At 40.7% G+C, this 13,609-nt stretch overlaps 1 protein-coding gene across 1 annotated transcript; it reads left to right on the plus strand.

Annotated features, from left to right (window-relative positions):
• Positions 1 to 9,485: 9,485 nt before the first annotated feature.
• LOC307017237 (piggyBac transposable element-derived protein 3-like) lies at positions 9,486 to 11,981 on the plus strand. Its single transcript, XM_079646793.1, has 2 exons — positions 9,486 to 11,128; positions 11,292 to 11,981. Exons 1-2 carry the CDS (start codon positions 10,471 to 10,473, stop codon positions 11,957 to 11,959), a joined length of 1,326 nt encoding a protein of 441 aa, XP_079502919.1. The 5' UTR covers positions 9,486 to 10,470; the 3' UTR covers positions 11,960 to 11,981.
• Positions 11,982 to 13,609: the final 1,628 nt, after the last annotated feature.

Here is a 13,609-nt window from a genome sequence, read left to right on the forward strand (position 1 = left end):
CGCTTTATATTGAAATACAGAGTAACTGAATATTGACATCCTATTTCATCTCATTTGAGGCAATGTTTAATTCAGTTGCAACCTAAAGAAATATAGTGAATTTAAACAGATAATTTGTATGTTTTGAAGGAAATATTTATTTGTGTTTCTTTTGAGCCTCCAACATAATGTATCACAGATAATATAAAATGTCCCATTTGAAACAACGTAGCTGTTTATCTGATTCAGTATGGTTAAACTGCGCCCATGTATCTCTAGAAGAACATTAATGAAAGCACACTTTGATTACATTAAACATTAAACAAATCTATTTGATTTGCCGATTGAACACAAATCACCATTATATCATAAACATTATCATCAGGAAAGTTTTATCTGTTTGAATTTGAAACATTACTGTAACATAACCACAACCAAATGAAGCAAATTCTATATTTAACACTGGAGACAAACAACTGATTCCAGTCTGCTAACTGGCTAACTTTAATCCACCGTAAACACATTTGAGAAGTTGATTAAATACAAATTATATCTTAATAATATTTCCCTTAAAGAAGCAGCTCTGATCATATAGTCTCTAACCCAAATTAAATCAAATACACCTGAGATTAGTGGTTAGTTAGTTATTTTAGTTTATTGTCGTATTGGATGTAGGCCTAGGTGAGTCCCTCTGGCAATTAAAATCATTATACTTTATATGAAGTCTATTTTTTGTCCTTTTATAAATGGCCTTGCAAATTCATAAGATTTACATTTCACATGGAGATTTCCTTCAAAAACAATGTCCCCTTTTTATAAAAAGCCAGTATCAAGCATGAGTTATGATTGATGTTTCCAGTATGTGGGTTGGGGTTTTGCTAAGCAGAATACAATTATTACATCTTATTTAAGTTTACATAAAAGTTACTGATGAATAACCTGAAACCTGAAATGTGAGTCTGTTTTTCTGACCTGTGTGTTAGAAGTTTTGTTAGAAATAAAAAAATGAACTTTCATTTATTGTTTTTAAATAATAAATGTTCTTTCACATGTCCAACCCCATTTACAAAAGACAACTCTTGACAGGACAGTCTGTCCCTCTTTTATAGCCTGTCAGTGTCCCTCTCTATGCAAAGTGAGCTTCCTCACAGTCTGCTATAAAGACTTGATATCATGCTGTCAGCTGCAGCAGAAGAAGAGAAGCTCCATCAGGTCACCTTCAACACCAACCATGTTCTCTGTAGCTCTGCTGCTGCTGCTGGCTGCTGGATCCTGTGAGTCTCACTGAGGCAGAGACACTGACAGAACGCTCACACTGACTGCTCACTGTTATTAACCTCGCTCACTATTCAACATGTTTCCCTCCACAGGTGTGAAGTGTGAGCAGTTGATACAGCCAGCCTCTGTGACTGTGCAGCCAGGTCAACGTCTGACCATCACCTGTCAGGTCTCTTATTCTCTTGGCTCCTGGACAGCCTGGATCAGACAGCCTGCAGGGAAAGGACTGGAGTGGATAGGAATGAAACACACTGGAGCTTCATACTATAAAGATTCACTGAAGAGCAAGTTCAGTATCGACTTAGACTCTTCCAGCAAAACAGTGACACTGAACGGACAGAGCGTGCAGCCTGGAGACTCTGCTGTGTATTACTGTGCCAGAGACACACTGTGACACACACCATCAGTAGAGCTGAACAAAAACCCCTCAGAGCCTGAACACTTGTAACATGAAGCCACCAGAGGAGGAGCCCTCAGACCAGAAATGATCTCAACACCAGCTCACTGTTACAGTCAAGAGGGAAAGAGTACAAAGATGTCATAGAAATATTCTTAACTTAATTCAACAGAAAGGGTTTTCACCAATTTAAACAATCTGACATTACAATCACTGATACTGTATATCATTGTAGGTATAACATCTAAAAGGGATAGTAAGACCATAAGTTAGTTTTAAAAGTGTCTGATAATATAGTAGATTCCTTTCTATAGTAGAATGGGATCCTCTAAAGAACAAGTTCAGCTACAGCAGAGACTCTTCTGCTGGAACAGTGACTCTAACAGGACAGAGTGTGCAGCCTGTAGACACAGCTGTGTATTACTGTGTACGTCTGCCCACAGTGACACAAACCACCAGCAGACCTGCACAAATACTCAGCAACATGTGACTCAACCACACAGAGTATACATGTGAACAATGATACACACCTCACTCTCTGATAAGTTCATTAAAAAATGTATTTAAATGTCTGTGTAATATTATTTCACTTCCAATGCAGCCAAGATCAGTATAGAAGAGACTGAGAGAAGCTTCATTTTGCATAAATGCAAAACACATATGATCAATTGAATTCATAATAAATGAGTTGTGTGCCTTGTGGTGCCTGTTAAATATAGAACACATTTTCTGTGTTTATGTTTTGATCTACTGGAATAGAAAATAACAGTAGCTCTACCACTGAAGAGACAGGATGTCATTGCAGAACATAAACAAACTAATTTCCTCTTTTTTTGTTTTCATGAATCCAGAAATAAGTTGACAGGAAATGTAAGTGAACGTGAAATGTAAATGCAGCCGTCGTAGAGATACTCTGCTTATGGAAATGTTGATGTCACATGTTGCTTTTTGAATCTGTAGAGGGAGGTCGATGCAAACTCTTCCTCTCTTTAAAACACACCATCAGCGACTTGTTGCAGAACACCAGAGAAGTGTTATATGTTTCTGAAACACTCAGATCAGAAAGCACTGACAGTGTCTCTCAAATAATGGAAAGGACAATTATCTGGAGTTTATTATTTTTAGTTACTATTCATGGTGAGAAAATCTATTCTGATTTAGTTGTTTTTTTATTTCTTTGGTAAAATGTTGGATAATGAGCAAACATGATTTACTTACAGGAGTCTGGAGTGAGATCAAACTGGAGCAGTCCTCCTCTCAGGTGCAAAGACCTGGAGGGACAGTGAAGATGTCATGTATCACATCTGGTTATACAATGACAAGAAATAATATTCACTGGATCAGACAGAGACCAGGACAAGCTCTGGAGTGGGTTGGGAGGATGAGCACAGGTTCAAACTCTGCTATCTATGGCAGCTCCTTTCAAAGCCGCTTCACCATGACTGAAGATGTTCCCAGCAGCACTCAGTACCTCGAGGTCAGCAGCCTGGCAGCAGGAGACTCTGCTGTTTACTTCTGTGCTCGACACACAGTGACTAAAGACAGTGGAGCAGCTGCACAAAAACCTCCACTAACCACAAAGCAATGTGATCCTACACTTCTGGGTTTTCTCACACATTGCAAAAACACTTAGATGTATCCACATTAGATTTCTATGTATTTCCCATTAATCACCAGATAGTCCCTCATGATATCTTATTATTTTGTATTAAATAACATATGTCAAATTTATCAAAATCAAGCCACAAATTACATAGAATATGAAAAGAGAAAGAAAAACAATATTTGATCAGACAGAGAGCTTGGCTGGGTGACGAGATTATTAGAAAGGTGAAATGTGAGACTATAATGAAGCACATTTCCTAAACACTACTTTATATTGGTGATCAGAACAAAATTGTAGATTATTTTTATTATAGTAAATGTGCTTCCATTATGATCAAAGTGACTTGTGTGAAACAGAGCATTGATACGAACATGAATGATCTAATACATATATAATTTGTTTAGGTACATGTGATAAAGATAAATTATGATTTCACAGGTTTGAATAATTTGTGTATAAACTTGTCAAAAGTCGGATCAAACATAATCATCTGTCTATTATTACAATACTTTTGTTTTTGATGTTCCCGCAATACTGATAGACATTCTACAAAACATGAAACTAGTTAAGAGAAAAGTCTAAACAGCTGAGATGGAGAGTTGATATTTTTTACAAACCCTGTGAGGAGGAGTCAATGCAAAACTCAGATATCTCCTCCTCTACTTATGTGACTGCAGAAAGGAGGACAGAGGACAGAGGACACACAGTTTAACATGATGGACTATAGGACAGGACTGCTGCTGCTCACTGTCTGCTGGGCAGGTCAACATCTTTACTGATCTGTATCTAACACAGCTTCTAATTGTGTCAACAGTTTATTTCACCAGATGTGTTTTTATCCTCTCTACAGGTGTTGGTGGTCAGACTCTGACAGAATCTGAACCAGTGACTAAAAGGCCTGGAGAATCTCACAGATTGACCTGTACAGCCTCTGGATTAACATTCAGTGGCTACTGGATGGCCTGGGTCAGACAGGCTCCTGGAAAAGGACTGGAGTTGGTTGCGAGTGTGTATGACAGTAGCAACATCTTCTACTCTGAGTCAGTGAAAGGCCGGTTCACCATCTCCAGAGACAACAGCAGACAGCAGCTGTATCTGCAGATGAGCAGTCTGACGGCTGTAGACTCTGCTGTTTATTACTGTGCTCGAGACACACAGTGACTAAAGCTGGTTGAGCAGCTGTACAAAAACCTTCAGTCCTCATCCTTGATGTGTTGATAGAGTACAAAGAGAATTCTACGTTGACTAAATCATTCGTTGTCGAAGTTTTTATGAAAAGGAAAAAACAGTTGCTACTGAGCCAAGTTATAAAACACATTAATAAATGAAAATGTCTTTAAAAAAATGATTGCCTCATAAGACAGGCAAGGCCTGAATAAACATATTGTAAATATATTTCATGTATGGGCAAAAAATAAATTCTCAATGTAGAAATGTCAGTCACATTACTCACACAAGCACCAACAGGTGGCAGTAGGATACAAAGACAGTTGACAAGAACGGGAATATGATAATGTCTCTAAACGTATCCTATGAAAGTCTTGAGGCTTTCCTTCAACAATAATGTCCCATTATTAATTTCTTAACAGCAGGTATCAATAATATACGTATGCATGATGTTTCCAGTATGTGGATGGGCAACCAATGTTGTGCAAAGCAGAATAAATGATTACATCTTATTTAGGTTTGGATAAAAGGAACTGACAAATAACTTGAAATTCAACCTTATAATTTAAGGATATAAGCATTCAATCATAGTATGCAAAAAATAAATCTACATATATATATTCAGGGGATGTGCTGTGTTTCTGTTTGAGGAGGAGGAGTCAATGCAAACTCTGACCTCTTCCATCTCTACATATGTGTTGCAGAGTGAAGGACAGACACTAAATCACTAACATACACACTGTAGACTGGACAGAGACAACTGGCTTTCACAATGATCAGACCTGATTATCTGGTGGCTTTTCTCATCCTGTCAATTTACTCTGCAGGTAACAACAAAACCTGTTTTTCTGACAGAGCTCCTGGTACAAAGACAATATGGCTGCTTTACAGAAACTAATGAGCTGTTTACAAGTCTGTAGGTACTGAGGGTCAAACACTGGCTGAGTCTGAACCAGCGGTTAAAAAGCCTGAAGAGTCCCACAGACTGACCTGCACATATACTCAGGGTTTAGTAGTAGCCTAATATTGATACTGCTTGGATCAGACAAGCTGCTGGAAAAGGACTTGAGTGGGTTGCTTATATCAGCAGTGGCAGTAGCAGCATCTACTACTCTGCGTCAGTGAAAGGCCGGTTCACCATCTCCAGAGACAACAACAGACAGCAGGTGTATCTGCAGATGAGCAGTCTGACGGCTGTAGACTCTGCTGTTTATTACTGTGCTCGAGAGACAGTGACACAGAAAGGAGAAATGCTGTACAAAAACTCAACAAGTCAAAACAAAGTCAAAACTTTGTGTTCTGCTTCTCACAATCCCAAAAAAGCTTGAGCTCAACATCATCAAAACACTGAAGGAAATATCGCCTCAATAAAACTGCTTCCATCAGAAAGCAGCTACCAAAAGTTACATCAGACAATCAATATACTATTTGTCTGAGATTTGATTAGAAATAAAATATCATTTTCATTTATTGTTTTAAAAAATAAATGTTATTTCATATGCCCAAACACAAATCCAAAAGACTACTCTTCACAGGACAGTCCGTCCCTCTTTTATAGCCTGTCAGTGTCCCTCTCTATGCAAATTGAACTTCCTCACAGTCTGCTATAAAGACTTGATATCATGCTGTCAGCTGCAGCAGAAGAAGAGAAGCTCCATCAGGTCACCTTCAACACCAACCATGTTCTCTGTAGTTCTGCTGCTGCTGCTGGCTGCTGGATCCTGTGAGTCTCACTGAGGCAGAGACACTGACAGAACGCTCACACTGACTGCTCACTGTTATTAACCTCGCTCACTATTCAACATGTTTCCCTCCACAGGTGTGAAGTGTGAGCAGTTGATACAGCCAGCCTCTGTGACTGTGCAGCCAGGTCAACGTCTGACCATCACCTGTCAGGTCTCTTATTCTGTTAGCAGCTACTACACAGCCTGGATCAGACAGCCTGCAGGAAAAGGACTGGAGTGGATAGGGAGCAAACAAACTGGAGCTTCATTCTATAAAGATTCACTGAAGAGCAAGTTCAGCATCGACTTAGACTCTTCCAGCAACACAGTGACTCTGAACGGACAGATCATGCAGCCTGGAGACTCTGCTGTGTATTACTGTGCCAGAGACACACTGTGACACACACCATCAGTAGAGCTGAACAAAAACCCCTCAGAGCCTGAACACTTGTAACATGAAGCCACCAGAGGAGGAGCCCTCAGACCAGAAATGATCTCAACACCAGCTCACTGTTACAGTCAAGAGGGAAAGAGTACTAAGATGTCATAGAAATATTCTTAACTTAATTCAACAGAAAGGGTTTTCACCAATTTAAACAATCTCACATTACAATCACTGATACTGTATATCATTGTAGGTATAACATCTAAAAGGTATAGTAAGACCATAAGTTAGTTTTCAAAGTGTCTGATAATATAGTTGATTCCTTTCTATGGTAGAATGAAATTCTCTAAAAGACAGTTCCTATTAAATAATTATTCAATAACATATGAAAAAGACAACTTTATCAGTGTCAAAACTGGATTAGGAGAAGAATGAATAGTTTTGATCCGACTTCATATTTTTATAAAACTATCGAAAAGTTTGTTTTTATAATCTAAATCGTGTTTCTCAACCTTTTCTATGCTCAACAACTTTATTAATCCCGCAAGGGGCAATTGGTTATGAGCAGCAGCTTGTGTCAAGTACACAGGCAGGAACATACAGGAAGAAAACACACAGATACACCCGGGAGCACAGATGTGGATTATTCCAATTTACACAAAAAATAGTTCATAGCATCACAATAATACATGAATAAATAATCAAGTTAAAAGTCTTTCAAGAATTTAAAAGTTTGAGTGCAGAGGGATGATTGATTTTGAAAAGCGATTAGTCTTTAGAGCAGGCAGAGCATATCTTCGCCCTGATGGCAACAGATGAAATTCATGTGAAAGAACAGGACCTGGAGAGGCCAGAATGCTCTCTGCTTTCCACAGAATCTGTTGGTTACAGAAGGAGTTTAAGTCTCTCTGTTTCATGCCGATGACCTTAGAGCAGGTTTTAACAATGCTGTTCAGGCTGTTCCTGTCTTTCAGTGTAAGGCTATGGAACCAGCAGATAAAAGAAAAACAAATAAGGCTCTCAATGAATGCTTGGTAAAAACAACAAAGAATGAAAGACCTGACAGAGAAAGTGTTCAGTTTGCGAAGAAGGTGCATTCTCTATTGACCCCGCTTCACAATACACTCAGTATTCAAATCAAATGTGAGGTGGTCATCGAAAATGGTGCCCAAGTATTTGTATGATGTGACAATTTCTACCTTGTCATTGTGTATGATGCACTCCATAGGAACATCCTTGTGACGTCTATTATCAATGATCAATTCCTGGGCTATGTGATTAAAAACCACACCTGAACATTTCCTCATCTTTTGGATATTTTACATGAACTTTAGTCAGCTGATTTCCAATCATCAGTATGTAAATGATCTGTGTGTGTTGCCTCATAAACCAGCGAAGTGTGTGTGTGTGTCAGAGAGAGGACAGATCAGCTCACATCAGTTCAGCTTCAACATCAACATGTTCTCTGCAGCTCTGATACTGCTGCTGGCAGCTGGATCCTGTGAGGAGCTTTCAGTGGATTCTCACTAATAAACACATCAGAAACACTGAGTGGTCAGATGAATGATGGAGATAATGTTGCTTTGTGTTTCCACAGGTGTGAACAGTATTGATCTCATCCAGCCAGACTCAATGGTTGTGCAGCCTGGACAGCCTTTGACCATCACCAGGCAGGTCTCTGGTTATTCTCTGACTGATAGCAGCTATGCAACAGGTTGGATCAGACAGTGTGAAGGAAAACCAATGGACTGGATTTCACACATGTGGGGTGGAGGTAGCTTAACTCAAAACAATGCCCTGAAGAACAAGTTCAGCTACAGCAGAGACTCTTCTGCTGGAACAGTGACTCTAACAGGACAGAGTGTGCAGCCTGCAGACACAGCTGTGTATTACTGTGTACGTCAGCCCACAGTGACACAAACCACCAGCAGACCTGCACAAATACTCAGCAACCATGTGACTCAACCACTCAGAGTATAAATGTGAACAATGATACACACCTCACTCTCTGATAAGTTCATTACAAAATGTATTTAAATGTCTGTGTAATATTATTTCAATTCCACTGCAGCTAAGATCAGTATAGAAGAGACTGAGAGAAGCTTCATTTTGCACAAATGCAAAACACATATTTCCAATTGAATTCATACTAAATGAGTTGTGTGCCTTGTGGTGCCTGTTAAATATAGAACACATTTTCTGTGTTTCTGTTTTGATCTACTGGAATAGAAAATAACAGTAGCTCTACCACTGAAGAGACAGGATGTCATTGCAGAACATAAACAAACTAATTTCCTCTTTTTTAGTTTTCATGAATCCAGAAATAAGTTGACAGGAAATGTAAGTGAACGTGAAATGTAAATGCAGCCGTCGTAGAGATACGCTGCTTATGGAAATGTTTATGTCACATGTTCCTTTTTGAATCTGTAGAGGGAGGTCGATGCAAACTCTTCCTCTCTTTAAAACACACCATCAGCGACTTGTTGCAGAACACCAGAGAAGTGCAGTGCTTAATTTGTAAATCATAAGGTGCCGGAACGCAAAGTACATATGACAGCTCAGGGATGACGAGACGCGTACAGGTCCCGGAACGTATACAGAAAAGGTGCTGAAAACAACATGAAAATGTCCACTTGCAACGCTGTGGGACTTACAAGCCTCAATTTCAAATATTATCCATGGTATAAATGTTATGACGATAATTTATAATTTTTTAGGCTAGTAGGCTACGCACAACATAGGCAAATGCCCACATCACCACAGGTGGGACTTCAGTATACAGCCAGCAATTAATTTCTCAACAGGTTTAACCCATAAGAACCTGAGGTGACGCACATGTCACACACAATTTTAGGGTGTAGCAGGGGTGTCACTTCAAGTATACCCTTAATTTCAACTCATATACTCCTGAACCGACACCCAAATCACATTTCTGAAAGGTCATGTGACCATTGGGATGACCTCATGTTCAATTAGCAGCCACCTTTCCTGACTGTTTTCTCCACAAGCTAACTTCAGTCTGCCAGCTAATTTGCCCCTCTGCCCATCCTGAGGATAAAAGGTAAGATCCATCAAATCCTATGGTTGAAATATTGGATAACATGTTGTTTGTCGAATATAAATCATTGTTTAGACTTTTTATTTTTTATTCTGTGGTAAAAGAGCAAGTAAATATGTGTGTGACATAGACGTCACTGCAGGCATTTAGACTAAACTGGTAAAACAAATAAGTGTTGTGACCTATATGTCACAATTAGAAAACTTGTCATTATCTGATCAGTTTACTTAATTCAATTATACTCAGTAATATATTGTTATTATATTATATATATATAGCTAGCTATAACTAGTAATAACTAGTTACTTATACTACTATCTAGCTAGCTACCTACAACATGGCAGGTTTAGGACTAACGTCATGTGGCACTTTACCTCACAGCTGGAAATGATAATTACCGTGCTGTAGGGTAAAGTGCTACCAACGTTACATGATGACATCAGCTGAAAGTCATGATTATTTTCCATATTTTCTTCTCTAGATGAACAGGAAAAATAGGTGGGATGGAGACAAGGACATCCAGAAGATCCTGGAAATAATCCTGGATGGAAATGAAAGTGAGGTGGAGGGATTAGGTGGTGAGGATGAAGATGAGGATGAATTTGATGATCCTGTCTTAGATCCTGATTATCAGGAGGAGCCATATGAGTCGGAAAGCGACATAGGGGAAGAGGAACCACCTCAACCAGAGGGAGAAGAACCTCCTAATGAAGAACCTCCGACTGCAGCATCCCACCGTTCTACTGGCCAAGAAAGATTCTTATGGCGAAAAAAAGCTTTTGAAACACCAGACCACACCTTCAAAGGAGAGAGGGTCCAACCTCCGATGAGCTCCCCACTCCCCTGCAGTACTTCAGGAGGTTCATTACAGATGAGATGCTTGTGGCAATGATGGAGCAAACCAACCTCTACAGCGTTCAAACCTCTGCCACCCACAAGAACGTGCAGACCACAGTAAAGGAGCTGGAAATCCTAATCGGCATGTACCTGCGCATGGGACTTTGCCAGCTTCCAGGAAACCGTGTCTACTGGGAAAACGACACAAGGATTGGCATGGTCGCTGACAACATGTCACGCGACCGTTTCCAGACCCTCCTCACATCTCTCCACTTCACCGACAACGAGGCTCCATCCAACAGGCAAAAAGGGGATAAGTGCTGGAAGATCCGTCCATGGCTTGACATGTTCCGCAAACAATGTCTCCAGATCACCCCGATGGAGCACAACTCCATCGATGAACAGATGGTCTCGTTCAGAGGAACGCGCTGCCCCATCAGGCAATATGTGAAGGGCAAACCCCACCCCTGGGGATTCAAGATCTGGGCCCGTTGCTCATCCGACGGAATCCTATGTGATTTCCAGGTCTATGAAGGTGGCACTGGGAAAAGAACCACACTTGGAATGGGAGGAGATGTGGTCGTCAAGTTGTGTGAAACTCTTCCATCAGGCCAGAACTACAAAGTGTTCGCCGACAACCTCTTCTCTTCAGCCGCACTGGTGCGAGAGCTTCGTCAGCGGCAGATCTTCTACACAGGTAACACACACACACACACACATACATACATACACGCACACACACACAAACACACACACACACACACACACACACACACACAGGTAATAACAACATACCTATGGTCTCATTCTCCTTTGTTTCTAGTTTTGACTCATCTTGTCTTATTCTTTATGTATTACAGGAACAGTCCGCAGCAATCGCCTGGCTGGATGTCAGCTTGAGGATGACAAGAGTCTTGCCAAGAGAGGCAGAGGATCTTTCGATTGCCGGGTGGAGAAAGAGGGGTCCATGGCCATAGTAAAGTGGCATGACAACAGACCTGTCACCTTGATCTCCTCTCAAACAGCAGTGGAACCACAAGACAAAGCTAGGCGCTGGAGCAAACCCCAGAAGGCATTCCTTGACGTCATCCGGCCCAATGTCGTCAAAGAGTACAACACCTTCATGGGGGGGGTGGATCTCATGGATAGATGCGTTCTCCGGTACAAATACCACATGAGATCACGGAGATGGTACATCTACCTCTTCTGGCACACCATCATGGTAGCCCTGGTCAACGCGTGGCTGATCTACAAGAACGACTGCAAGCTGATCGGTGAGAGAGCACTGAATCTAAGAAGATTCCAGGCAGAGGTGGCAACTTGCCTCATCCTCATCCAGGCAAGAAGGGGGCGCCCATCACTTGACATGAACACTCCATCTCCTTCAGCACCTCCCACGAGAAAGAGAGTCCGTGTTGGAGTTCCTGATGATGTCCGTAAGGACCACTTTGGACACTGGCCCGTGAAATCTACCAAGCGTGGCCGCTGCACAGTCTGCAAAACAAATGCAACCACCACCCTTGTGTGAGAAATGCGACGTGCGTCTCTGCTTCACAGAAGAGAGAAACTGCTTCAAAGGCTACCATTTCTAAACAGCCAGCAGTAGGCTTGGAAAGGATAGTGTAGGATGACTGGGAGGAGAAGAGGAACGAGAAGTTGTTGAGATTTAGGTGTTGTGGAATTAAAAATATTCCTGGTGATTATTGACACTCTGTTTCACGTGTTCCAAATGGTTCCAAATCTACCAGGCAACATGTTTTCTATTGTTCAGATTGTACTTTTCCTGCTGTTGATCTGAAATAATTTCTAGCCGGACATTGTTTTTTTTATTATTCAAGTGGCATTGGATGTTGATAAAAATAAAAAGTCAGCTACATTCTCAGTCTGATTAATTTTAGACAAAATAAGATTGACATTGACCTAACAGACAAAGATCCACCTCTCACCTGGTCCAGTTTGAAATGTCAGACACCTGGTGTGAAAAATGAATGAATGGCACTTGTTCTACACTAGTAATACATGGCATATTACATATAATAGATATAATACATATTGTATTGTCTCTTGAGGACAGTGTGGGACATGGACATGGTCTTTGAATAGAGTGCAATTGCGTTATCAACACAGGTGAGTCAGGTGAGCACTAATGATCAGTCCCTTGCTGCAGGTGTGGTGCTCTGGCGACAACACTTGACCTTTATTTGATGATAACTCCTTCTGGGAAGGTCTTATGGACCTTGGGGAATGGACTTGATATAATTGTTCCTTGGGAAATGTAGATTTTAAAAAACATATGGCATGCCTAGGTGTAGAGATGTTTGGTGGGGGCACTTTTGGGGCCAATAATGGCATGCGGGCCCTTTTGGGGGCAATCGGAAAATGCAAATACTCCTTTCTCTCTCTGTGCTCTTTCTGAGATGGTTTGACCATGACTAAGTCATCTGAAATGGATTCCATTCCTTCTCAGCTTTCCAACCATACATAATATGCCTATGGTAACATCTTTGGAAGCTTCAGAGTTAATGGAATGTGCTCAGGAATGTCAGAAATGTCAGAAAACACTGTACATTTAATAATTTAATTTAACAATCAAATAAGACTGCAGTGACACTGATGTCACTTTTCAGATCTCTGTCATCTGGTGGTGGAATTTAGATTTTTTGTTTAGACATGTGTTCTATGTGCTCTATTCAACCTGTGTTATGCTCCCACTAATTTTTATTGAGCCAGAAATTGGTCCAGGTTCTTATCGTGTAAAAAAAATATTTATTAGGCCTATTCAAAGATTGGCACGGCGGCCTATTAATAGACAGTATGTTTGCTCACCATATTTAGTTGTTTAAAACACCCCACATCACGAGCATGTCCGGATTGTCCTCTATCTCTTTTTTTCTGCTTTTACTGCGTGTGTCTGTGGCAGTTCTGTGTCCTTTGGCCACCCAGGACCTCACGTACGGGACTGGATTGAATTTAGCCAGGGGGGGTCCAACAAGATTTAGGAAGAGTAAAGATGACATGGTAGATGTGAGCAAAGAGCTACGGTTGGGAGTGCAAATCAAGTTCATTTGAGAAAATCCGCGCTCACATTCAGCACTTGCAATGGGAATGCTGTTGACAGCAACAAGTAACTCCATCAGCTCATCGGGGGTGTCTTTACAATCTGAGTCTCTGTACGTTC

The sequence above is a fragment of the Notothenia rossii genome, assembly GCF_949606895.1.
Source record: "Notothenia rossii genome assembly, chromosome: 8".
Classification (NCBI taxonomy): domain Eukaryota; kingdom Metazoa; phylum Chordata; class Actinopteri; order Perciformes; family Nototheniidae; genus Notothenia; species Notothenia rossii.